Source organism: Syngnathus floridae, chromosome 7 (genome assembly GCF_059516105.1).
Source record: "Syngnathus floridae isolate MCC-2025c chromosome 7, RoL_Sflo_1.0, whole genome shotgun sequence".
NCBI lineage: Eukaryota > Metazoa > Chordata > Actinopteri > Syngnathiformes > Syngnathidae > Syngnathus > Syngnathus floridae.
Genome location: NC_142419.1, coordinates 13671847 through 13697773, shown reverse-complemented (window position 1 = coordinate 13697773; position 25927 = coordinate 13671847). Strand labels below are relative to the sequence as shown.

The following is a 25927-nucleotide window of genomic DNA, read 5'->3' as shown; positions in this document are numbered from 1 at the left end:
TTTGTTTTCTAAGTTCAAAGTTTTCAAGTTCCAAAAAAATACAAGCGTGGAACAGGCTTGAAGTAGTTTGAAGCGGCCTTTGAGCGGTATAAAACTATATCACTACTATCGTCTGTCTTTGTCTAACTGAGACTGGCTGAGACTGATTACCAAGTGGAGCACCCATCTTTACCTGATCAGGTGACTGATCTGGTGACTAACCAGGTGACAAAAGGCTGTCAAATAAAAGTCCATGGCCCAAGGCCAGCAAATCTTAAACAAAAATAAGAATTTAACCCAAGGAAACTAAATTGGCTCCAACAATTATTATTATTAATTATTATTATTATTATTATTGTTTGGCATAAATTGTGCAACAGTACTGTTCAGTGACATAAAAGAAACACTCGAGGGCAGTGTTGTACAATGGATGACAATTTCATTTTTATTATTTTTTTATACTTTACATATAAAAAAATATTAACTCAATAGCGAACTCAATTGATTTTCGGACTTCAATTTTGGGCCAACGGTGTCATCTTTTTTTCAGATTTGATAGTGAAATTTACAATGATCTTTGAAGGCATCTCGTTGTCATGGTAACCCCGTGTTGACATACAGACAACGCGATCTGGTACACGAACCTGCTGGTGTCTCACTACATATTTTATGTGGCAATTTAGCACCCTTTAAGAATAAAAATTGACAGATTAGGTTTATTAATGTGAAAACGTTCCTTAACCGTCTGTACACTACACTGGGGGAAAGAAAAAGAAAAAAAAAAAGATGGAGCTAAACAACATTGATTCAATTGAAGACTTGGATCGTTTCTTGAAGAATGTCGACGAAATAAGTAATGTTCATTTGTTTTAGCCTATAGTTTTTTAATTAACTTGTTAGTTTGTGCTGAAGCTAGTGTACAGTTTTAATCTTTTATGCTATTTCATTTTATATGACAACATTGCTCATGGCTGCAGTGTTTTAATGTTTTTAATCGGATTTTTATGACACTTTGTTTTGCCAGGTAAGCTTGTGAAGGATCTAAACTCACCAGACATTGAAGTCCAGCAGAAAGCTATCAAAAAGGCAGATTGCCAAATTGCATCCCTGAATGGATCCTGCAGGACAAAAGTCAACAAGACCACAATCAATACAAACCCAACACCGAAAGCTCCCGTGGTAAAGATGTTGTCATTGTTCGTCAATTGCACATGGACCAATGCACACGCGTAAACATTATTTCCTCCTTTAAAAATCTATTGTCAACAATATCTCTTCATGTTTTGCAGGATGCCCAAACTGAAAGTGCGGGTAAGGCCCAATGAAAAGAAATATAATGAAAGGCAACAGATTCTTTATATTTCTTTTTATTGTTACGGTTTGTGTCACCAAGGAGTTCTACATCAGAGACATAAATGCCAATAGAAGTGTTTTTCTTTTTATGGCCAGAGAATTTCATGAGGTTTATGGAGAGAGATGCGGAAGACAGGAGGAAGAGGAGGCTCGCTCAAGAGAAAAAGGCCACTGGTGTGTTGTTACCTGCCACTTCAATATGTCGTAGTGAGGTGGATGGGTTGCTGTAGCATCTTGCAGGGCCAGCTGTATTTTCTGTTTAACGTTTTATCCTTTTTGTCTGCCCAGCGTTTAAGGACAAAGGAAATCAAGCCTATGCTCAAAGAGATTATGAGACCGCTGTGAAATATTACAGTAAAGGCTTGGAGGAACTACGTGACATGCAGCAGTTGTATACCAACAGAGCGCAAGTCAATACTTTTTATAAAAGCTTTTACTCTTTCAGTGTTTGACTGTGGAAATGATCTTGACTAATATAACAAAATAATTACTTTTGCAGCATTGCTTGTAACAAACGAAAACAGCATATATTTCAGTACTACTTAATATGAGGTTCCACAAAGATCTGTACTCGGTCCTTTATATTTCAAATATTACTCAGAATGGAATTCCATGTTAATATTTCTGTTGACGATAATACAATATAAAGTAAATAATATAGATGTATTAGAAATATGCAGCAACCTCACAACATGGCAACATGCTGAAAAAAAATAAAATAAATCAATTGATTAACACTTTACAGCTGAAATATAAGCCCTACTAACCCGTTTTCCCATAGCGTGGCTGCTTGCAAAAAGTAACAGGTGTCCATTAGAGGTGTTTATTGTAAAATAAAACAAAGATTTCCCCTGTTTTTACTCACAGCAAAATAAATATTTCATCATAATCGAATTTAAGATGTCCTTAGCGAGTAATTGAGGCACGGTGCGAATAATGAGATCGTTTGATATTGCCCAAAATTGTGCAGGTGTACCAAATTTCTCAGTCGTCAATAATCTCGTCTGGATATTGTGATGCCGAATGTATTTTTTTGACCCCTGTTTGTACCTCCATAGGCTTACATCAATCTAGAGAGGTATGAGGAGGCCATCAACGACTGCGAATGGGCTCTGAAGGTAAGACACTGCCGGATGTTTGCTTCATTTGTCATAGCATGTCACTCTCTGGTCAGATGTATTGATGGGAAAGCAGTCAGACAAACCCTTTTGTGAAATATAACTGTTTGCAATCAAGCCACAATTTAAGCCAATTTTACCGCAAACAGCTGGGGTAATTTTGGAAGGATGTGCTGTTTATGAAGTGGATGTTAATGAAAATGTGGCAACCTGGGTTTCACAGCTTGCTCCCCTCTGGGTAGATTCATCTTTAAAGAGGACATCAACCCAAATTTTTTTTTTTTGGGGGGGGAAATAATATGTTCTGTGCAGCCCAGCTAGTCAAAACACAATGCTATAATTAATGTTTTGTTTACGGAATATAAATTAAACAGGCAAAATCTAGCTTTTTTTATCCATCTCAGTGGGCGGCCATTTTGCCATTTGTTGTTGACTGAAAATGACATCACAGGTGCCAGCAACCAATCATAACTCATCATTTTTCTGAAGTTGAGCTGTTTAAATTTTTTATTTTCTATTTAATTACGTTATTATTACTGTATGTTTTTTTATATAAACTACAATATTATTGGTTGACATTTTCCTTATGACACATGACAAGTTTTGTTGATTTTGAAATATAATTTGAGATAAGAGTCTTTACAACAAAATACACTTGTATCTCAAGACACCACTGTAATAGGCAAGATCTCATCTCACGATGGCTTCTCAAGTTGTGTCCTTACAAATGCTTTACTCTTTTTTTTTTTTTTTTTAAATCAGTGTAATGAGAACTGCACAAAGGCTTACCTCCACATGGGCAAAGCGTATGTTGGATTAAAGAAGTATAGCGAGGTAAGTATGATTAGCGCTCATTATCTCTGAACACACTCTTTTTTTATTTGATGCGTGGCTTTTGTGCAGTACGCTCATCATCTCATCTAATAATGATGGACTTGTTTTAGCGCTGATGCTCAGAACAACTTGACAGAATTTCAAGTCTCAGCATGCATTCGAGTAAGCTGCCGAGCTTACTTGTCGACCCACTTTTTTTCTTTTCTTTCTTTCAACTCCCATGATAAAACTTGTTAAGGCAGAAGCACTGATCTATATTTCTGTAGCATATTTTATGGAGGAACAGAAATTACAGAGACGTTCAAACAGTTGAGGTTGGATCTGGAAGCCTTATTTTTTTTTTAAATATTCATGACGGGAAAGGTGGAAAATGAATAATGCAGGCTAGTGCGACTTAAACATCTCATTAAACAAGGCAAAAACATGTTATTGACTTTTGACTCGTCACTTTTTCTGGGCAACGCCTTTCATGACAATCTTTGACACAATGGTAGATAATGAGATCATAATTGAGTGAGTGTCAATACATACTGCATGAGACTATATTTCTCCTTTTTTTTCTGCAGTCCAGAGCATGCTTTGAAAAGATAGCTCAACTCGAACCACAGATGGAAAAGATGGCTGAAGGTAAAGTTATTTCCCATTGCTCATATTTAACTCATTCAATGCCATTGATGGCTAAAGACTTCAAAAATCCATTTTAACTGTGCTGGCAGTGAATTAGTTAGAATACAAAAAAAAAGGTAATTTTTTTTTTTTTTTTAGTATTTTGACCATTTTTTTGACATTTTTAATCAAATAAATGATTTGAATGACATTTGCATTTTAAATTTAGTAGTTATGTTGTCATTCATGCCAATTATTTCATTCTCAGGGTCCTGACGTGATCGCAACTGGACTGTTGTGGTTGTCTTTGAAGACATTTCTCATCCCATCAGAAACATAACAGTCCAGTTGCGATCGATTCCCGAGTATTTTCAGAATTTTTAAGAGCAAAAGTAAATATTTATCCACTATGGATAATTCAGATTCTGAGCTGGGAAATCCCGAGTGTAATATCCACATCAGGGCTTTGAGACACGATTCATGTATCACAGAATACCTGATCAAGATGGAGCTGGAAAAGAAGAAAGAGAGTGAAGAATTCAACGCCAGGCAAGATTTTGACAAGGGAGTGGAAAAGGCCAAACTAATCCCTCAGCTTGTGGAGAAGCTGTCAGAGCCTGGGCAGATGCTGCTCTACTACTGCGGAATATTGGAGATTCTCTCCCAAGCAGTGACCAACTGTGAGTGTCCTTTTTTTTTTTTTTTTTTAAAGTCGCTGTCTCCTCTGAATCAATTTGTGCTCATTCTAATGTTTCTTAATAATCTGCACCACTGAATCACCGATCGCAGCGAGGTTAATAAATTACAAAAGAAAATAAATCAAGTAAATGCCTGGAGTGAATCAACTGAAGCAAAGGACTTTTTGATTTAAATAATAAGTTCAAAGTCTTTATGTTCTTCTCCTTTCTACAGTTATTTATTTGCTTACAATAATTTATCACCAGACCTATAATAGTAACAATTTATTCAAACAGAATATTCAATCCCAAAACTACTAATTATTTATCGCTGATAATGCTTTATTTTTTGGTCGATATATTTTAGAATAAAATGTAAAATTGAATGAATTCAACACAATTTTTCTGCATAACTGTGTTGAATTAATGCTTATTCGGTATTCAACCAGCTCCCTTGTTGTGACCCAACGGTGACCCGCTTACACTAACTCATTCTGAGGCATTGCCCAAAGGCAGATATTGTAGTTTGCATATAATCCATCATGCTCACTGCGTTCTTTTTCTTCTTAATGTTAATTATGACACACTTTGGCAAGCGTCCCACAGTATAAATACAGATCCTACTAAAAATGACGGCTCTCCAATTCATTTCATGTAATAATCGTTTTTTACGCATCACTACTTGTTTCCCTTCGCACGGGCCGCCATTTCTCATCTACGTAATATATTTTTTTCTTCATTTTGATGACTGCTGAGTGATGTAATACCTGTCTCACGGTGCCATTCAGTAGAAAAGGGCAATTCTTACATAACTCGCCGCTGAAAGTATCTCAGCAGGGTTGACATTACGGCTTTAAAATAAAAAATAACGGCTCACTTCTTGGTTTGACTTTTTGCAGCTCATTGTTAGCGAGGAAGCTTGCCGTCGCTCCCAAATCATTTTTTCTTCTTACGTCCTAGCTACGAGGCTAACAAGGAAAATGAACCTGAACGTTGTCTACAGCTTCCACTGTCCTAAAATATGGTCCACTGACATCTGATGTCATTCTCTGGTTTTGTCCTAACAGGCAGCGGCCAGACGCTTTTCAGGCTGCACAATGGCTTCAATATCATCGACAGCAATGACACGACGAGGAGGTAAAGAGACCGGAGGGAGACTTGGCTGTCAGCTCTCAACGGAGCATTGACAAAAGGAGCAGCAGATAGGCACATTCACGGAAATCCCTCCCTGACCCGACCGAGACCGCTCATGTTGTACGAGGACATGATTATAATGAAAAGATTGAAATAAGTGAAAGGGATTTTTGGTTTAGTTTTACTTTTCCTCTCAGAAATTGCCACTCATGACTCCCTCATGTCACGTCAGTAGGGTTATAATTAACTCGTCAGTTGTTAGCACCGCTATGATTAAAGTGGGAAGACTCTGTCAGTTGAATACAGCTGGAGATTGGTAAAAATAGCTCATTTCGCTTCTGCCGGCAGAGGTGTTGAAAACTGTACAGCCACGCTTTGCAGACACTTCATTTAGTAGGTTCGTGTATGTATTTGATGAGATCCAATTTGAGAAGTGGATCAAAGTTTTTGCTGCTCCAAATATAACTTTGCTGCTTAGTTTTCCACCTTGTAACTGCCAAATTATTGGACGGAGAAACTGAGTTTAGGAGAAGGGTATTTATTTATTTTTATATTATTTTGACTGTTTTTTAAATTAATTTTATTTTTAAATAGTTTTATGCTTGTATTATTTTATTTATGTAATCTTTTTTTAATCAACTTTTATAATATTTCTTATTATTGTTATTTTATTTTTAAATGGTTTTATTTGGATTATCTTTTTTATTTTTTCACATGCCTGCATGTACCTCATTACTCCCCCCCCCCCCACACACACCAAAAAAAGCAATTTAAAAAGTCACTACTAATCAGTTTGAAGGAAACTAAAGTTTATGCATTTCTCCACAGTTGCCTATCGCAGGAAGCAAATGATCCATGCAGCCAAGACTTGTGTGCTTGCATTCTCAATGTTTGGACGATCACATGCAGAGAAAACGGTATGGAGATAATGAAATGAGCCTGAACAAGCCAACGTTCTTTCTTTTCTGTCCTTTCAAGGTAAACAGGAGAAAAATCCTAATGGTGACGTAATCCGTGTTGTATCATATACGGCACAGCTCTCTATTTTTGTCTCCCCCATTTTTTGCAGCTTTTGTATAAAACAGCAATCTTCTTGTGAATGATTGAACACAAAAAAAATCATTTATCACAGCAAGAAACTATTTTGATATTAGTCTCCATTTTCTGTTCCTGATTGCGTCCTTAAATTTTTGTTCCTGACCTTCCGTGTCCAGATATAACCGTAAACATTTCTTTGTGTGGTTTACAGAGGAAAATCAGAAAATACTGATGACGAGTCCAGTGTCCAAAGACTCCATTGTGGATTTGATCTCATCTGAACATGACGCAGTCCAGAAAGAGTGCCTGGAATTGTTATGTTTGTTTGTGCAAACTGCACACGGCAGACATCTTCTTTTGGACAACTTGGATGTCGCCAAGTATGTTCTGTATCACATTCAAGTCATGTGTTGCACATTGTTTCCTTCATAATGTGTCATAAACGCCAAATCGAATTCCAGAACAATTTCCATTTATGAAGCAGTTTCGTGATAGCCTTATTAAAATCTTAATGACATCATTTTGGATTACGATCTGAAAATTGGGCGTATTAGCGTTGTCGCCGAGGATTCGGCGCAACCGCTCTCAAAATGTTCACGTCGTTTCCAACCGAGTGCAATTTCAAGTTAATAACGTACCATTCGCCAAAACTCTTCATCATTTCTCCCTTTTTGTGTCCCCCCTTTTCCTATCTTCCCTTTCTTAATCTGACTCTAAAGGTTAACGAGGAGCCTCATGGCGTGCGTCTCGAAGCCGGGCCGGCGACGGGAGAACAAAGCGCTTCTCATTTTGCAGGAGTTGGCCGGAGAAAAAAAGTACAAGCGCAGCGCTACAAATTCGATTCTCCTCGCAAATGATTCGGATTTCCAAATGTGGAAACAAACCTTACTAGCTATGTGACTGTGACCTAGAGGCCAGCCTATTATACCGCCATGTATCATATCTATATTAAACGCACTTCAGAATGTGGCTCCATCACGGAAAGGTTCTCAGAGAAATGGAAAAGGTAGCATCTTTAATAAATCAACGCGCGGCCCGAGTGTTAATGTCTCTTCAAGGTAAAACGCTGTTTTCAAGCTGTTCCCCTTTCCGAAGCCTCATGAAAACAGACATGAAAGGACAACTGGGGCTCTTGAACACAGCAGGAAATAAGTCGATGCGGCAGCCGCTGAAATAGGGTGATCAATTTCCGCCGTCTCTTCCTCGGAGAGTTATGCGGCACCGAGTTCGACGGGGTCAAAAACATGCATTTTGTCGGTACTGTACGGCGGCTATAACAACCGATGGGATTAGAAAACAAATTAGGGGAAGATCTGCCCTAGAAGTTATAATTTTCAGTTAAAATTGACAGACTATATTAAATCAATATAACGTGGTAGTCAGCTGTTTCTAATGTTTTTGTGAGATTTAAAAAAAGGTAAAAATAATATATCACCAACTCTCTAATGATTTTTGTGAGATTTAAAAAAAAGGTAAAAATAATATATCACCGCAAACACAATTATTATGATCTTTTTTTTTTTTTTTTATACAGCTTGAGTGTTTACGTGAAAATTTTAAAGTCTCGTATGCAACTCCCTCTAGTGGCAAGTAAAGGAATCACTGCCCAAGTCTTTTTAGAGGTGGTACATTATGTCAGAACTATAAATTCCCATTTAGATAATTCAGGCATTCCTAATCAAGTGTCCAGAGAATATAGTGACATATTATATTCAATACAGTATGAATAGATAGTGCCTGGTGATTATCGGCAAAAAAAAAAATCCAAGCTCACTCACGGTCCTAATGAGCAAATGCACCATAGAAAATGGATTGAACTGGATTTAAAGTTTTCTTCATCAACTCGGCTTTGCGGATGCCGAGTCCAGTCTTCCCAGGCGATCACTCAGTACAGAATTGGAAAAATGTTTCCTAATTGGTTTGACATTTCTTGTAGATTAGGAAGTACAAGATGGTCATTTAATGCAGCAATTTGTCGTGTGGAAAGGTTACATTTGCTCGTTGTAAATGAACTCTCTATGTGATCAGCTCGCATGCATGTTGAACTTCATCATTTATTATTGATTTTACCCATAATTTGCGGTAAAATGCAAATATCTGTCTTTCGTATTACTGTTTTGCAGGTTTTGCCTCCAGCTAAGGAATGTGCTTACAATTTCGGTCTCTGAGCAGTTTGCAGCCATAATGGTGAGACAATTAAAAAAGAAGCAGTATTTACTTCTCTGCATGTTTTATGTATGTTTTCACATTCCAGAGCAACATCAGCGAGGACAATCGTCACGTCGTCCCTTCGCTTTTATCAGCTGTTGGCAGTATGAGTCAAGATGACGTCATCCGTCACGCTCTTGCTCACAATGCAGAGTGCTGGAAGGCCTTTCTGCTTTCCATTGTGAGTAATTTTTCAAATATACTCATGTAAATAAAAATAAAAAAAGCTTTGATTATATCCCCTTGGTTCTATCACACAATTTTGAAAACTGTGTGAAAAATTGTGTCCACTGTAGTTGCATGGAAGAGTTTATAATCAATATGGAGTTTTTGAGGCCATTGTTGATTCTGATATTTGACAGGGTAAAAAAAAAAAACTAATAATAAATAAATAACAGAAAATAATAATCAATTAATCAGTTAATTAATTTTATTATTGAATAATAATAAATAATTATTAAATATATAATATATATACATAAAATAAATAATTAATTGCGATATTTTTCATGGTTTTGCTGGCCTTATGACCGTTGAATGTCTTTGCAGAAGCAATGCCTTGCAAGCAGTTACAAGGAGATCCTTTACCCTCTCCTTGGGTTGATCATCAACCTTTCAACCGTGACCTCCTCTGTCATCAAGGTAAGGTTATTCTCATATGCCATCCTCCAACATAATATATTTGCCGAGTGTGATGTTCTGTTTCTTGCATTAAGAGGTGAGAGGTTTCTTTGTAGGAAAACGCAGTTTCGCTATGCGGCTGCTGCCTGGATCTGCTGAGGGATGATGACGAAGGTGTTGTTACTGTGAGTGGCTGATGCTTTTTATAGCACATGCTAAAATGCTAAAATAAAGCAACAAAATGCACCAGAAGGGCCTAACTCTTTAGGTTTTCATTTTTTTTTTTACAGTCATACTAAAATTGCCTGAAAAGTTTTATTTTTCAGAGCAACACCTCCTGACATTTGTGGGTCATTTCCTGGCTTGTAAGCTCTCAGTCAACAAAGTCGTAATGGAGAAGTTGAATTTCTCAATGTTCAGGGATTACTGTATATACGTCGATGTATTTGATTAAAAGCTTCAGCTCCAGGTGCTGTCGTGTGCGTTAATGGCCATTTCAGCAGTTCCACTCGACCTAAAATCGGGGCTGTTGTGTCCCACGCTTCCACCCATCTGTCTCGTCACTCATTTTTATAGCGCACCAACTGCCCGGCGGGCTTATTTTCGTCTCGCTGCCTCTCGTCAACATCCTTTTTTTTTTTTTTACATTTTCCGCTTTTCTCGTGCTATCTTTCCTCACTGTATTTTTAACGCATTAGAATCCCTCTCAAGGCATTGGCGCAGCTAGAGGGGGGCCTTGGGGCACTGCCCCCCCTCCACTCAAAATATGCATGTACCTCCTAGGTGCCAGATAATTGACTTTTAGGTTCAATTCGACTTTTCCGGGAATTGTTTTTCCACATTTCCACCGCATATGGGAACATACAATGAACATTTATCAGCATTTAAAAAAAAATGTTTTTCATTTTATAGCATTTTGATATAATGACACATCTCTTAAATTGATGGATGTGTCCTGAAATCTTTTCTGTTTTGATTTTTATTGTGAGCAAGATTGGGTAGCAAATTTGAACATTTGAGGAAAGGCTGCGTTAGAACTACAAAAATAAGTCTGTTGTTCAAACTGCATGACAAAAAAGCAATCATGGACTTCGAAGCAGTGGTTGCTCCCTAATCTATAAACTGCTTCTCAAATCAGACAAGACCCTCAGGCCTTTCTTAAATACTTGATTTTCTCTTTTCATTGTCTTGGCCTTTATCATTTTCTGGCCACTACAAGACTGAATTCTCACCACCAATGCCTTCATGCTCCTCGATGGCTTCAAATTCAGCTTCTAATACTTATTGATTGCATATACTAAAGCTTGCACCTGGTATCCTTTGTCCATTTGCAACCTATCTCCATGATGACTCAGTCCTCCCGCAAGAGGTCATTTTCTCTGAATGCTCTCTCTTCGGAAAAGTTCTCCCAAACACAAAAACACTCCACAGCCTGAAAGTCCATCACCTTTGCTATATATTACGGCTGCCTTTTGTGTGAGTGGCTATTGTTTGCTTAAGGTTCTTTTTTGTCCTCCAGAGAGCCATGGGCGTGTTGAGCAACGTCCTCTCTCAGTCTTCCAAGGCTGTTAATCATGTTGTTCAGCGAGATGTGATGAAGACGGTGCACCGGCAACTCAAGGTGCCCATATGTACACACAAACAAAATCGGTTTGGGGGTATTAATGCCTGGTAATTGTCAATTTTGGCTATGTGAAGCCCTTTGAGACTGTTTGTGATTTAGGGCTATACAAATAAACTTGACTTGACTTGACTTGGTACTATGGAACATGCTATATTTAAATACAGATTCAATTTATAGTACTGTGGATGAATATTTTTATTTTTTTACTTCTGCTTTAAATGTTTCGGGCTGAACATACTTTTGGTAGCTAAACCACAAAATGGAGCCTATTTTAACCAGAGACATTTATTAATTTTTAAAATGTTTAATTTTTTATTTTGAAAAAATATTTCTTGAAAAAAATCTATGTTTGAATATTTCTAATTTTTTTACATCTTTTAAATTTATTTATTTGTGCACTGCCTTGGTCAAATCAGTGAAACTATTTTCTGTTTTGGTGTTCTTGAACCCTGAGGATACTTTTATTTGTTTCAAAGATGTGTCTCTGTAGTTGTCCAATAACATGTTGTTTATTTTGTTGTGTTTTGACCATCTGCCAGCAAGCCGACTTGGCCACCACTAAGTACGCTGTAAAGATTCTGACAGCGTGTACAGCCGCCAGCCAAATTGCCCGGGAGGAGCTGGTAAAGTCTGACAAAAGTGAGAAATGATTGACAAAATCCGTTTACTATTCCCCTTCACGAGGATATTATCGGATTTATCGATTATGCAAAATAAACATCGACGTTCATGCCATTACACGGATGACCGGTCGCTCATATTCTCTTCCGAATGGGTTTATCATTGGCCACAGAGCTGTCTGTTCTCCGCCGTTTGCTGAGCTCCAGCTGTGATGAGATGGTGTCGGGAAACGCTGCACTGTGTTTGGCCCATTGCCTGGAATTGAAGGGTATCGCCAACAACCTGCTGGGCACCGATATCGTGCTTGAGCTGCTTCGCCATGCCGCCGGAGACGCTAAGAGGACAGCTGTGCAGCAAAATGCAGCCGTTGCTCTAGGGAAGTTGTGTCAATCCGAGCCCAGGTGCGCCCTCACCTCACTTTGCAAAACACATGGTGGTAATTATATGCTAGAATGAGGTCTGAAGTTGAATTAAATGGCCAGATAGCAAGCAGCTAATAGTTTCCCCAAATTCTTCCACTCAAAACCCAAATTAGGCATTTAGTTCCTCTCCAGTATTCATATTTGCTAATATACTCAACAAACCAAAAGCCCTTTGCCTTTTTTACTTTTCCACTTTCCACTGAAGACTAAAGAAAAATTGATCATTTTAAAAAAGCCCGAGCTGAATCGAGGTGACATACTTGCATACATTAACGGCATGAGGCTGCATTTACATTATATAACTCAAGTGACCCAGATTTTTTTTTTCTATCCATCTGGCCCATTTAGGATAGCAAAAAAAAAAATGAATGCACAAAGGTCAAACACATTTGGATAAAATTGGAAAGGTACCAATGTGAGTCTTTCGATATACTTTTAGTGCAAGACGTGATCCATCATTCTGTTATTTTAACGTTTCTGCCTGTCTGTCACTTAGCAGGGTGCCAAAGAAAGAACAAAGCATCAGAGAATAAAAAAAGTTCCGAAACCAATTTACGAAACATGGCCGCTTGTTATATTTACGCGTCCTTACCACCGTAGAACTTGTCGATAACTCTCCTCATCTGCAATTATTTTCCTTCCTGATTAAAGTCGATGATGCGTAAAATCAAAGTCAAACATAAGTAATTTCCTACCAGGGACACCTTCAGAGCGACTTTTTATTTTATCTTTTCCCCTTCAAGATCAAACTTTTGTTCATAAAAGCACACCCTATGTCACCATTTGAATTTCTATTTTTCAGACACGTGAACAAACTTCGAGAGCTGCACGGCTTTGAGATCCTGCACTCCTGTATGAAGCTCATTAAATAAATATGTGAGAATAATCATTTTATTATTATTATTTTTTTTACAACTTGGATCACTGTTCTTGACTGACCTTGTTTTTCACGCCAACATGGAATGCAGACTAATTAGCAGCAAGATGCCGCAACGATGGAACCGGTTCAGTCAGCTTTGCCATATTAACATGATTAATACATTCCAAAAAAAAATCACACTGACCGTAATGTTATTAATTATGCTGGATAAGAAACATGAATCCAGAGAAATGTTTGTCCCAAATATTTCAGCATCCTCGCTACATGACTGAGTGATGTGCTCGCCAGGCTCCACTAATCCACAGCCGCTATAGTTTCAAGGCGCTATAAATATATTTATTAAAAAAAAAAAAAAAAGTTTGTATCTTAAATATTCTGAGGATATTTTATATCTTTTTGGCAGTTATGCCCAGTTGACATTATAAATAGTTCATTCCTTTGCTACTTTTGTGTGGCTTTGTTTGAATGATGTAGATGGTGGCAAAGGATTTTAAAAATGTTAGGTGTGAAGTGAGGACAAGTAAAAAAACAAAAAAAAAACAAACAAAAAAACAGTTTGAACATTTTATTTCGGGTCAGATGAAGGAGGAACTATTTAAATATTGAACAAACCCACAGAGGGAAGGTCAGAATGGGAACGAATAATGTTTGCACACTCCATTTGTGTTTGGAAAACTGTTCTGGGGACAAACATGAACCTTTTTACCCTCTTCTTAACACTATTGTGACAAGTTGATGAAAATGTTGAATGTGGAATGAAAAGAGTATTAGGCAAAAATTAAACTATTAAACTACAACTATTTCTTTCCATAACACTTCAACTCGCAATTTCCTTATATCTCAATAAAGCGACCTTCTGCTTTTAAATCAGTGACGAATGCCACCTCAGAATTTAAAGTTTAATATGTTCACACACACTCCATGCTAATGAAACTCTCAGAACCATTATCTTTTATATAACTGCAGACTAAGGTTATGAAGCCGCGGTTGGTAATGATGACAAACAATCTTTGATAAAAAGGAGGCTTATAAAACTAGAGCGGCAATGAGAACCAATTAAACCGCATGTAATCCATCTTCCACCATGACAGAGCCGAGGATTTAAAGCAAGGAAACATCTTGACCAAGTTCACTTTGATCCAGCTGATAGATGAGAAGAGGTCAGTTCCTTTTGCGTTTGGAACAATCCCCAACCTCATTATTGGGTTTACGTCACTCGTCCCTTCAAGAACGAGAAGATATATCGTGCGGGGGAGGGAGATAAGTCACTAAAAGATTACTGTGTAGGAGACTTTGGTGAATGCGTGATTCAAGTGAGATAGCCACTTGAAACAAAAAAGAATACTGTGTTGAGAATAGGAAAGGGAATTCTTGCACAATTTTGATAACTAACTTGCAATGAAAACTTGAAGGTACAACAACAACAGCAAAGATACAAAAGCAAACCAGGTGACAAAGTGACCTGCACTACTACCGTATTTTCTGGACTATAAATCGCTCCTGAGTATAAATCGCACCCCCGGCCAAACTATGAAAAAAGAAGGTGACTTATAGTTTGGAAAGTACGGTAATTCCATCAATTTTACCGAAGCAATGTTATTCTTTCCTAACGCCGTTTAATCATAAAACCAGCACACCAAAGAGCAATCTGCGTAAAACACTGCAAAACTGATAAAAGGCTCATTCATACCAGTACTCGGATACATCTAATACCAAACAAACTAAGACAGACAAATCTCCTGAAAAGTTCCCCACATCTTTGTGTCAGTGCAATTATGCCTTGATTTACAAAACAAATCAACCAAATTCCAACAACAATCCCTTAAACTCTTTGGCAAGTTAGCTTGAAGCTAGCAATTTCCCCACATTAGTGCGACTCAATGCGTTTTTTTTGTATTGAATACCATCAGTCATAATTTGGCACTTCTTTCCAGCGGCAATCAAATGCTGGCACTGAGTGCTAAAAAACAAAAGCAAATACTTCTCGCCGTGTAATTGTATTCATGGTGGAATCACACAGGGAAATCTTTACAGGCCAACCTTGACAAAGAGCAAGTGCTCACATCGTGTATTTAAATCTGATGCCTAAAAACCACTGACCGCAAGCGATGTTCAAGTTGTTGATTTAATTTTGAAGAATCTTTTCACAGATGTACGATACTGTGACTCAGAAGGTCAGACTGCCCCGGAGGTTTGTCAGTCCATGACTTCGGGGAAGTAATGCTCATTTGCTACCAACACTTTAATCTGCTGCTTGCTCTTGTTGATGGTCATAAACTGAAATTAGAACAAGCTGGAATTTTTTCCTTGGGGAATCGAAGAATTACCCCAGTGGTCTGATACGAGGGGGTCCAAACATATTTCAGGGGGGCAGTGCCCCTGGGCCTCCCCCTTTTAGCTCCACCACTGGTATATGCCATCTCTTTGTATATCCTGTATACCAAAATATGTCATTTGAGAGTGGCCATGCTGGGTTCTTGTTAGACATAACTGACAAGTCAAATTGCGTAAATTAAATTGAAATATTTAGGACAAACTTCGACTATGAATATGTAATGTGTGAGTGTCCATGCTGTGTTCTTGTTACTGATACAACAAATCAAAGCGGGAGCGACAGCGCGCAAGCTCAAGTGACCTCGGCTGTAGAGCGCTGTTTTGCAATCAGGCAGGCATTGGTAAAGAACTGTGATTCAATGAAAAGATCAGCTTTAATAATACAAACAAATGCTGATGTAAACACCATACACTGAATTTGATTTAAAAAAAATAATGAAGCTAGCCAGATGGACTAATATCTGGATTTAGAACTGCTGCAAAACGTACAAACTTGGTGTTCCTCGTGTCACAAAGTAAACTCTTGTAGAGAAAACAACAAAAAGGAATTCAGAGACCTTTGGCGCTCACAAGTCAGGAGGGAGAGGTCACTTTACCCGAACTTGAAGATGAACAACTACACGGGCAATTGAAAAGTCTACCGAGCACCCAGCGCTGACCGTAAAAAATGGAAAACCCGAACAAAAACACAATTATCTCGAAGCCAAAGCGGAGATATTTGAAGCACAAAAATGCCACCGGGTCAGCTTTCGTTGTGGATAAAGGAGAAATAACAGTTCATGAGTCTGGGGTGCAATCTGGAGCACGTGTCGACGGAGCCAGGCTCAAGAGAATTACTACATCATCAGCTTCTATTGCTTTAATAATAGCTTTTAGAGCCGCAAATAATCACAAACATGAAAGGCCGTAGCTCTTCTGAAGTCTATTTAAGCAACAGCAACATAACAGTGTCTTACTCGGTTTGTTGTTTCACAATTAGAAGCGACCGCGAAGGAGATTGCATACTTGAACTCGTTTAACCTACGGACATATTTCAAGTGGAATACAAATTAATATGGTAATTTTAATTATTAAAATATTCTGTTAGAAGCGGACAGAAAATCAGAACCGTTTTTTGTATTGTACAACATATTATACGATTATGAGGATGAATAATTCATAATAGTCATCTTCTGTTGGCCGGTTGTCTTAGTTAATTTGTTTATCCGGAAAACATGTTTGATGGAAGCTATTTCCGATCATAAATAATAATACGAATAAAAAAGAGGTGGAAAAATAAATAAAGTAGAAATAAATAGAACAGGAATTTTGAAAATAGAATGACTGTAATAAAATAAAACTATCGTACTGATAGACCAAATTAAATTTAGAAAGATCCCTCAAAATCAATTAAAAAAATCCTTGAAATAAAAATATAAATAAAAAAATTGATTTGATGGCGTGCCCTATTTGATAACTGAACACACCATAAGCGGTGATACTAAAAGGGATGTTGACCTTTATCTAACATCATTTCTTCTCTCTTAACCTTTCAACTCAATTCAATTTACGATATTGATCGCAAGCCAGTCTGCATCTTCTGTGGCTTTGTCGTTTTGGCACTTGACATTACCTTCGGGATATGGTCAGCGTTTTCCTTCACTTCTTTATTGTAAGACTTTATAGTGTTGGTGTCTCATGTTAACCGGCGGGGATCGTGCCGCCGCCTGCTGCCCTATCAAGTGGTGCCAACCTCGCCATCCGTCTCCCGCAAATGATTAATTACCATGTAGTGTGTGTGCACTGTGATCTCAGGTCCCGCCTGAGGGAAGCTGTGAGACGGGAGGACAGTGGTGGATGTACTCAAAGTGAGCCGATGAAAGTGATTTAAATTTAGTAACACAGGGAGCGACGGCGTGGAAGGAAAAAAAAAAAGGGAGTCCAGCAAAGATGCTGCCGGTGACAGTCAGGGGAGTGAGGTCGGGATATCGTATAAATGGCAGCTTATGTGGTCAGATGATGAGACGTGAGAATTACTAGCCAGTCAGGTAATTTGCTATTCGAAAAAATCAAGAGGGAGGACGTTATTAAAAAAAAATGACTGGTTCAATTAAAAAAAAAGAGATAAAAGCCATTCGCAGAGTGGATACAGAATGAATCAGACACTTCATCGACCGCCCGAGTGTTTTGAGGTGTGATGTACTTGGCTCAGAAAAACTCGGGGGGAGGCAGCTTTGATACATCTGCCATGTTATTATGCACACTGAAGGTCAGATATGGGCTTCAAAGTTGTAGTAAAACACTAAGCGTGGCGAAAAAAAAAAATGCTGATGGTCCGATACAATCTGGTATCTCCTGATAGTGCCGAAATATCACGCAGCAATTAATTGGTTTCCAATCATTTTCGTATGTGGCTTTGTGAAGCTCAGTAATGACGAATAGCATTATAAATGTTTTTCAAAACAGCACAGAATTATATGGACTCGTATACAATGGTGTAGAATGGGGTTGTCTTTTTATAAACTGAATAGCATGCTTTGGTTGACCTGGTAATTTTCCTCTTTTGTGAATCTCTTTCACAGCAAAAAGCTGATTTAATCATCAGATGATTAAATCTATTTGTCTTTGTATGGTCCATCAGCTAACATGGTTTCATACAGGGGTGTCAAACTTATTTTTGTCACAGGCTAGGTTGTAGTCATAGTTTTCCTCGGAGTGCCATCATGACTGTCTTTTGTATACATACAGGCTAAACAACAAACCGATGAATAATAAGTTTTGAAATCAGAGACGAGTAAAAACTGTTCAAATGGTTTAAAAAGATGAAGGGTAACACAAAATTGCTTGCAATATCTAATTTTAAAAAGTGAAAACAATTTGTAATTTTGGTAAAAATTCAATGCAAAATTTGTCTTTGCGGGCCACATAAAATGATATGGCGGGTTGTATCTGGCCCCCGGGCCTTGGGTTTAACACCTATGGTTTAATACAACATTGTATTAGCAGGCTACTTGCGAGCGTACTTGGACGTCACTTCAAAGGTATTGTTGATAATAACAGAAAAAGAGATTCCAGCGATATTGCACAGGAAGCACACAATGCGGCCAAGCTGATTCAAATAAAACGATTATTATACGCTGGAAAGGTGACCTTACTGGTGTAGTTATTCTTTCAACAAGGTGCGCACTGACATATCAAACAATGCTGACATTCAACTTTCTTGCTTTTTATTTACTTTCCAATAACAAACAAATCCATCCTCACCCACATGCCACTCCAAGAAATATTATCAACAGAAAAACTCTATATTACGTCTCGCAGCACAGACAGATGCGTGATTGAAAGGATGCCGTCACTTTTAAGGCCAAATGGTTCTTTTGGAAGTTCTCGTTTCTGCACTTGAATACCCCAAAAGTAAACATTGACACATTAATCACGCAGCGCCACCTGCATTATTGCATTTGCCATGTGGCTGCATTGCGCCTGCTATCTTTAAGACAAAAACAGTACCCCCATCCTTCTTCCAAAAAGTTAATTACCCGTTTGCTACGTTGACATTTTTCATACTCACGCACTACATTTTGCTGTTGTCTTTTCTTAACACTGTCTTAGGCAGAAAAGTTTTCGTCTTTGAGAGTTCAGAGGCTATTGCCGCCAATCTCAGGGAGTCACACACTTTGGTCACATGTTATTGAAGTAATTATTAGCGCTGCCTTCAAACCAAAATGATCGATTTGAGATAAGGATGGGAAAATGTTGCAGGCAAGGAAATTGAGAGCTCATCCGAGCCGTGTGACAGTAAGAGTCACACTGTTTAATAACAGTGTGAGCAAATACGGGAGATATTAATGATATTACGGAAAGGCATTTGCGTATAAAGGCCAAAAGTCTTAGGTATAGACCTCTGAAAAAATTAATCAGTCCATTAAGAGATGGTCTAAGTTCGTTTTCAATCTTCACTCTTCATTTTACATCTCTGATACCTCTAATATTGAATTTGGCAAAGGTCTCTAAATGATAATCAATGTTATGATAAATGATAAACATTTCCTCAGATATCTTCCCAAACCAACTTCAGTTCTGTTATTCTTATTATAAATGTGTAAACCTAATCACAGTTGGATGTATAACATTTAACAATTGGGGACTCGTCTTAAGTCAACACACGTGTACCAACCTTGAATTCAACGAGACTTGGACAACCTTCACTCGAAGCCTGCTCGCTTCCGGGATATCAAGGAGGGACATTCTCGCCTTCAGTGACCGAGGAAGGTCCACGGTAGATCGTGTCCTTTACCAAAATAGCAACAGACAATTACGTTAGTCAACCGACAGTGATGCAGTCAATCATATTAGCGCCATACAGAGCACGGATGTACAGAGTGGGCTGGATGTTGAAAAGCCATCCAATTCACACATTAGTTACCCTCAGAAACGGCTCAGGTGCTGCCGTCAAATTTAGCACGTAATCACAAGAGGCTCAATTAACAATCTTTCAAATTCAACACCTTCGCTGAAGTTAATCCCCTTGCAGAGCAAACAAATCAAAACTTACTATAGGTTTTAATATAATGGAGTCATTTGCGGCTTGTTGTTAAGCCACAACAGTTCAGTGGGGGCCTTGGATTTAGATTCTTTCATCACTAAAAGAAAATAACATGCTGTACAAGATTGATTGTTGGATGTCTGATTGTCGGGACTGTCTTATTTATTGTAAATAAAATAGCTATTTATAAAATAAATTGAAATAAACACTGGGCCTCATTCTGTATTTTTTTTTCTCAAATTGTACTCAAGAAAGTCAAAGACTTCAAGTACAGAATATGAAGCACTTTTAGTGAAGTGATTTCCTTGAACAATACTGTGGTCCTATTAGCATAGATAAACGCTGCGTGTTACCCTTGGACTCAAAACTGCCGGGTCATGGGCATAAACAGAAACTAAGGGGGGGAACTCAATGAGAAGAATTCAAATGTGTTAAGACAAGGTTAAAGCCAATGGAAGTAAAAAAAAAAAAAAAAAATCTAATTCAGTATTTGTGAATGAATATACTGTATTTATCGATTATTTGGTCATGTCTGCATTTGACTTAGATAGGTGAAGAGAAAAAGGGGAATTGAAGGCCAGCCCAGAGCAAGGCTTTTCCATTTATACACTTAGAATTGCTTTGTAAAATGCTGCATATAACCAGTTTAACAATTTTAAAGTCCTTTGCAATTAAAAGTTGGATTATAAAAAGAATCCATTTATTGTATAAGCTAATGTGAATACGTTGTTCACCTCTGTTATCAAATGTGCACGGGTTCTCAGTGAGACATGAATTTCTTGAAATAAGCTTTCCAAGAATTTAAATGTGGACAGACAGATCATGTCATAGTTCATAACTACTTTTTTAGAACTGTTTCAAGGAAAACATCTTTTGTACATTCAAACATTTTGCAATTTTGCCAGTCACTTCAGCTCTTGCTTTGGACCTTTTGATAACATCAAAAAAAAAAAAAAAAATCAGCAAGCCGTCTATTGAAGCTAGAAAAGCAAAAAAAGTAAATTAACAAGCAAAACCGGATTGAATAAGCAAGGTTAGTTTCGCGCTTCAGGCCCACAATTGTCACCTTGAGACAATTACTGGTGAGTCAAAGGCATACGGCCGTGTTATTAATTATCATTTTGGGGTGAGAAGAATTTTCAAAGTAAATTGTGCAAGTAGCTGATAGCGATAGAAACAAAGTCAGGGACAGATGCCATCTTTGCAATTATGAAAACAAGAGACGGATCAAATGATAGCTTGCGCGTCCCTCAGGGTCGCTTTCTATGTCACATGCCCTTTTCATCCCTTTGCATCTGGAACGTTATCAAACATTAAGACAAAAACTTGTAATTAACCTTTTTAATCTTCTTAACTGAAAGCCCAGATGACTTGTTCACACGACATTGACTTGCATGTGTGGCATTCATACAAAAATCGCCTCAGAAATCTTCAAATGGAACAGATGAGCAACTTGTTACTCACTCTGCTTTTCCCATGCTTCCAGAAATACTTTTTGTGCCTGATTCTCACATCGCATCTGTTGTGGTTGTCTCATGCCTGCAGTTTGGTTATGAAACAAAGATTCTCCTCTTTGCTTCTGTTGTTTTCTGTGTATTCGCCCCAATGCAAACCATCGGCTAAATCAATTATTCAGTTTGCTCTTGGTGATCCAGTCAAGAGGCTCCCTGTCTATTGCACACAAATAGTATGAGGGGTCTATTTCTCAGAGGCTCTCTAGCTTTTATTGTTTACCTTTCTTGAGTTTTTCCACATATAGTGGAGCTTTGAGATACGATACAATAAATAATTAAATAAAAAATAAATAATTTAACATTGAAATTATAGAATGCCAGTCATTTTTGCTCAATCTCAGCTCCTCAGTATTGCAATATTCCATCCAGAGGATAAAGAATATAGGCCTGTGAGTACATTCGACCACCACTTATTCACCGGTCGGCAGAGAATTCGCATATTCATGTTTTTTTTTTTCCTAACTTATTTTTAATACGTAGGCTCAGTTGAATTTCAAGCCTTGACTTTGAATCGTGGTCTACTGCACTCTCGATTGGTTGCCATTGAGTCCCAGCACGATGAATAAATGAGTGCGTTGAAGTAGGATTGATCCCGTTTCAACTATTTGAATCACTAGCTGGTTGTAACGTTTCAAATTTGGTTTGTTGCCCTTGAGCTATCCACCAAAGTCGGCGTCTGCCATATGAATGCTATCCATTTGCTTCCAGCATGGTAATGGGGAAAATTAATTTCCTGTGGGGATTAATTATATAATTGTAATCATCAAAACTGATCTCGCTTCGTTTAAAGTCATAAAAGTCCTCCCTTGGAGTAACAAAGACCCGCCAAAATACGCACGGAGAGAGAGGAGGCATCAGGATAACATTCTAGCATTTTTCCTGAGGCTAATTATCAATTACCATGCAGACTAGTGTGAGAATAAGTCAACTAATGACGGTGAAAGTCTTTGTGTGTGACATTTCAGACTGTAGGATACATTCCCAACATCCTGCAGAATCACACTTGCTGAAATACAGGGTGTGCTGGGGGACTCGTTAATATCCATGTCCTTCCTATGCATTGCTTATCGCATTCCTTCATATGTTAATTTGTCTTGAGAAATACACAAAAAGTTAGTGTTGTACACTAATTTCATTAAATCGTGCTTAAAGCTCATTTGTAATGAAGTGACCCACATCCAAGTATTCACTATGCTAAGTGTGCGGCAATGAGTGGCTCTTTAGTGGCCACCACACTTGAATTTTTTTCGGGTCTGCTCCGTGTTCTCAAAGCCGGCAATAAACAGATGAAGGATTTTAAAGAGGTCAGTTAATCGAGGATATTAAGGGTTGAGAGCTCGCCCCGGCGTGGTGGAGCCTGCAAATGCGTTCGGCCGCCTGATGACATGCAACTCGATGAAGATAGACTTCTCGCCCGTAGGTAGCGTATCAACAATCCGATCACGAGCTCGAGGTTTTCATTGGAACATCAATCCACGAGTCTGTCCCGTATAATCGTGCGAGTTGGTAGAGCGTGAAACAGCGGCCGGCAGTGAATGTTAAATTCGATTGCAACACCTGCATACAGAGGTGGATTTGGACGTTCCAATGCAAACCGTTGAAAATGGAGTGACTGCCTTGGGCGAGTGAAACTTGTAAGGTTGAACCTCTAAGGTCAAGCACAATTTGCTTTGTGATGCCAGTTTTCTTCCATTTTGGTTTCGCCCCCCCAAATTTCATGAAATAACGGCAAACTTTGTCTCCAGAAAAACACTGAATACGGCAATCGAATAATTCTTGGTAGCTATCCAAGACATCTTGTGCAAATATTTTACGAGCCTTTCAACCTGTTTTGCTGAATACGCGCAATACTTTTCACACCGGCTTAACCACTTTTTCAGTTAGGTCATCAGTTAGTTTTCTCGTGTCTTCTCTGGACATCTCTGAATATAAATCATCCCGCATGCAAATTGCTCACCGAACACAGGGCAGCAATGCGAATCCAATTGAAGAGAGAGACAATGAGTCCCATTAGACAAGAATTATTCATTATGTCAACCTCACTTTCAAACAAGACTCACACAGTCAGAAAGGATAACAGTGTCAATGACTGCAGAAATCAAACACGTCACCCCCCCCCCCCATGAGACACAATCTGTTTGCCGAAAATCACAATAAATTACTTTTACAACAAAGTGGAATGAACTGCTGGGGTTGCTCACGATTGCGAATGTCATAAGCAGCGTGCTTTGTGCTCACAGTCGGAGCCACATGAAATCTAAATGTACTCTGGATGACAAAACCCACGGGAGATGGCCCAAATATTTATGTGTCTCAAAATGTCCAATTGTAACTTGCTGTATACAGCCACACTATTTCTTCTCTGTGTGTCACCATGTTACTATAATTGTGCATGCTTGAACTTGTCTCAGGCGACAAAACACTTCATGTCCCCTGGAAATTCTGCACAAAAGAGAACTGTGGTGATAATCCCTGTTAAACCCAACAGAAGGTGGAAATAGAAACACAGGTGGCAAAGAACAACTCAGTTGATACATTTTAAGAAGACTGACTAATCCAAATCTCATGAAGCACAAAGTTTAAATCATCCGTTCATCCCTCCAAAGATAGACAGACATTGTGGCAAACACTACTGAAAAAAAACCCCCCACCAATATATGTAGAAAAGCAGCATTGAGAAGAAGCCAAGGAAAACTAAGCTCTAATTGAAACAGGGAGAAAAGGAGAGATTTAAATATTTCAATACAGCAAAAATATTAATCATTTAAAGTTGGGCAACTTTCCAAATGATCAAAGTTGACAATTCTTGCTTTGACAATGTACCTTTTGTTTATATCACTGCCAATTATGCATTGTCAAGACTTCTATTTAACCCTTATTTTTATTTCATTATTTGTTTGACTGAGCTTGTGCAATCAGAATTTTCCCATGAGTTTTAATTATAACTGGTGTTTCAGGGAAATTTTTTGCAAACAAAAATTTTATAAAAACTGTCACATGATCCCCCTTCCACATTACTGCCTGCTTATATATAGATCCAACCCTGTGAAAAAACAAGGTATTACGAGACGTTGGGTAACGCGAGACATCTCCTGTATCGAGCCAACCGAACATAATTGCGGTCGCGTGATTTGGCAGCTGTGCTGTAAACATTTTGAGGCTATAGAAAATCTTATCTAGTACGCGCCACCAAAAGCCTGGGGCTGGCCCCCAACAGTGCCTTACTGGAAAAGCAACTCGAGTCTTCCAGAAAACAATACATAAGATGTTGTAATGTAAAATAACTGTAAATTACATATGTCCCGTGTCAGTCATATTCAAAACAAGAGAACCGGTTTGACAAGTGTTTAGTAAGAGAACAACCTGGCACATGTTTCCAGGACTCCCAGTTGACACTTGAAAATGAAAGTGTTTGCTTTCATAGATAAAGAAAAGGTTTGCACTTCTTTGACATTAAATAGACACCAGGAAATTATTCATTTTCATTTTTGCCTCCATTGAAAGAGAGCAGTTAGCCTTCAGATGTGTGCCCAGAAAATCCACAGCATCCAATTTATCTCAGAGAGACATTGGCACACTGAGTAAGAGTTTTGTTTAAATTCCAATGAAAGACTTAAGACTAAGAGAAGTATCCTGAATTGATTTAATTGTTGTTTAGAATACATTTATTTTTCCTTCCTCAGGTATCTGGGAATGGTGGACCCATGTGCAGGGATGCAATGAAGCAGGGAATGGCTTCAATCAAAATGGTTTGAATTGAATTAAGATGGAAAAAAAACCCTCATCATGGCAAAACAAAAAAAGCAAGAGAACAAAATCAAAATCAGAGACATCACTGTGCAATAACATCCTGCTCTTGCTACTTAAATGTTGTTAGTTACCTGAATGTTGTACAGAGGCTGAGATCAACTGGAGTCAAAGTCCCTGTTTGGCATGCACAAGGACTCAACAAAGAGCTAAGAGAAAGGAGGGAACTAAATCCCAACAAACTGACAATGAGGAATACCTGGACAAGACAAGAAGGAAGGAGCTGATTGGAAGACACAAGGGGCAGGGTTTACAAGTACAGGTGGGAGAAATGACCTAATGATAAATACAAAGACAGAGAAACCAAGGAAATCACAATACTGCCAAAAGGGACAAGAAAACCAAAACAAAGTCCAAAATAAAACCAAACAAACATTATATGCCCTCAAAATTTAGACCGACTTAGGTTTTTAACTCTAATTGCGGGTTTAACTCAGCATTTTTAAGGTGTATTATTTTTTTAAATGAACAGATAAATTGAACGTCTAAGTTTTGTGGATAGTGGCCTTATTTGAGAGAGGGAAAACTGGGAAGACTTGCATCAGGTTACATTACAGATTTACCAATAGACCACAAACGTAATAAATAATTTCCTCTAAATGTCCCTTGTTCGGTTCCCACTTTGTCAAGGA

The 25927-nt window shown here is 38.2% G+C and overlaps 1 protein-coding gene and 1 long non-coding RNA gene across 3 annotated transcripts; one reads left to right on the top strand and one right to left on the bottom strand.

Moving 5' to 3' along the window:
• Positions 1 to 480: 480 nt before the first annotated feature.
• On the bottom strand, positions 481 to 25524 carry LOC148395406 (uncharacterized). The gene is made up of 4 exons (XR_015859592.1): positions 25370 to 25524; positions 19606 to 19719; positions 1031 to 1097; positions 481 to 666 (listed from the first exon to the last, which is right to left on the bottom strand). It is a non-coding gene; the product is annotated as an uncharacterized LOC148395406 (long non-coding RNA).
• Positions 578 to 25293, top strand: ttc12 (tetratricopeptide repeat domain 12). Of its 2 annotated transcripts, none has more exons than XM_088381705.1 (22): positions 578 to 832; positions 1004 to 1158; positions 1269 to 1290; positions 1429 to 1506; positions 1621 to 1742; positions 2391 to 2450; positions 3213 to 3284; positions 3851 to 3911; positions 4382 to 4570; positions 5635 to 5704; positions 6530 to 6618; positions 6951 to 7119; positions 7459 to 7554; positions 8863 to 8926; positions 8994 to 9128; positions 9497 to 9589; positions 9685 to 9753; positions 11088 to 11189; positions 11732 to 11831; positions 11986 to 12214; positions 13038 to 13111; positions 25172 to 25293. In XM_088381705.1, the coding sequence occupies exons 1-21, from the start codon at positions 766 to 768 to the stop codon at positions 13105 to 13107; spliced, it is 2112 nt and encodes a 703-aa protein (XP_088237831.1). In that variant the 5' UTR covers positions 578 to 765; the 3' UTR covers positions 13108 to 13111; positions 25172 to 25293. The 2 variants fall into 2 exon arrangements, with proteins under 2 accessions (XP_088237831.1, XP_088237830.1); XM_088381704.1 differs by lacking the exon at positions 25172 to 25293 and adding an exon at positions 13204 to 14056.
• Positions 25525 to 25927: the final 403 nt, after the last annotated feature.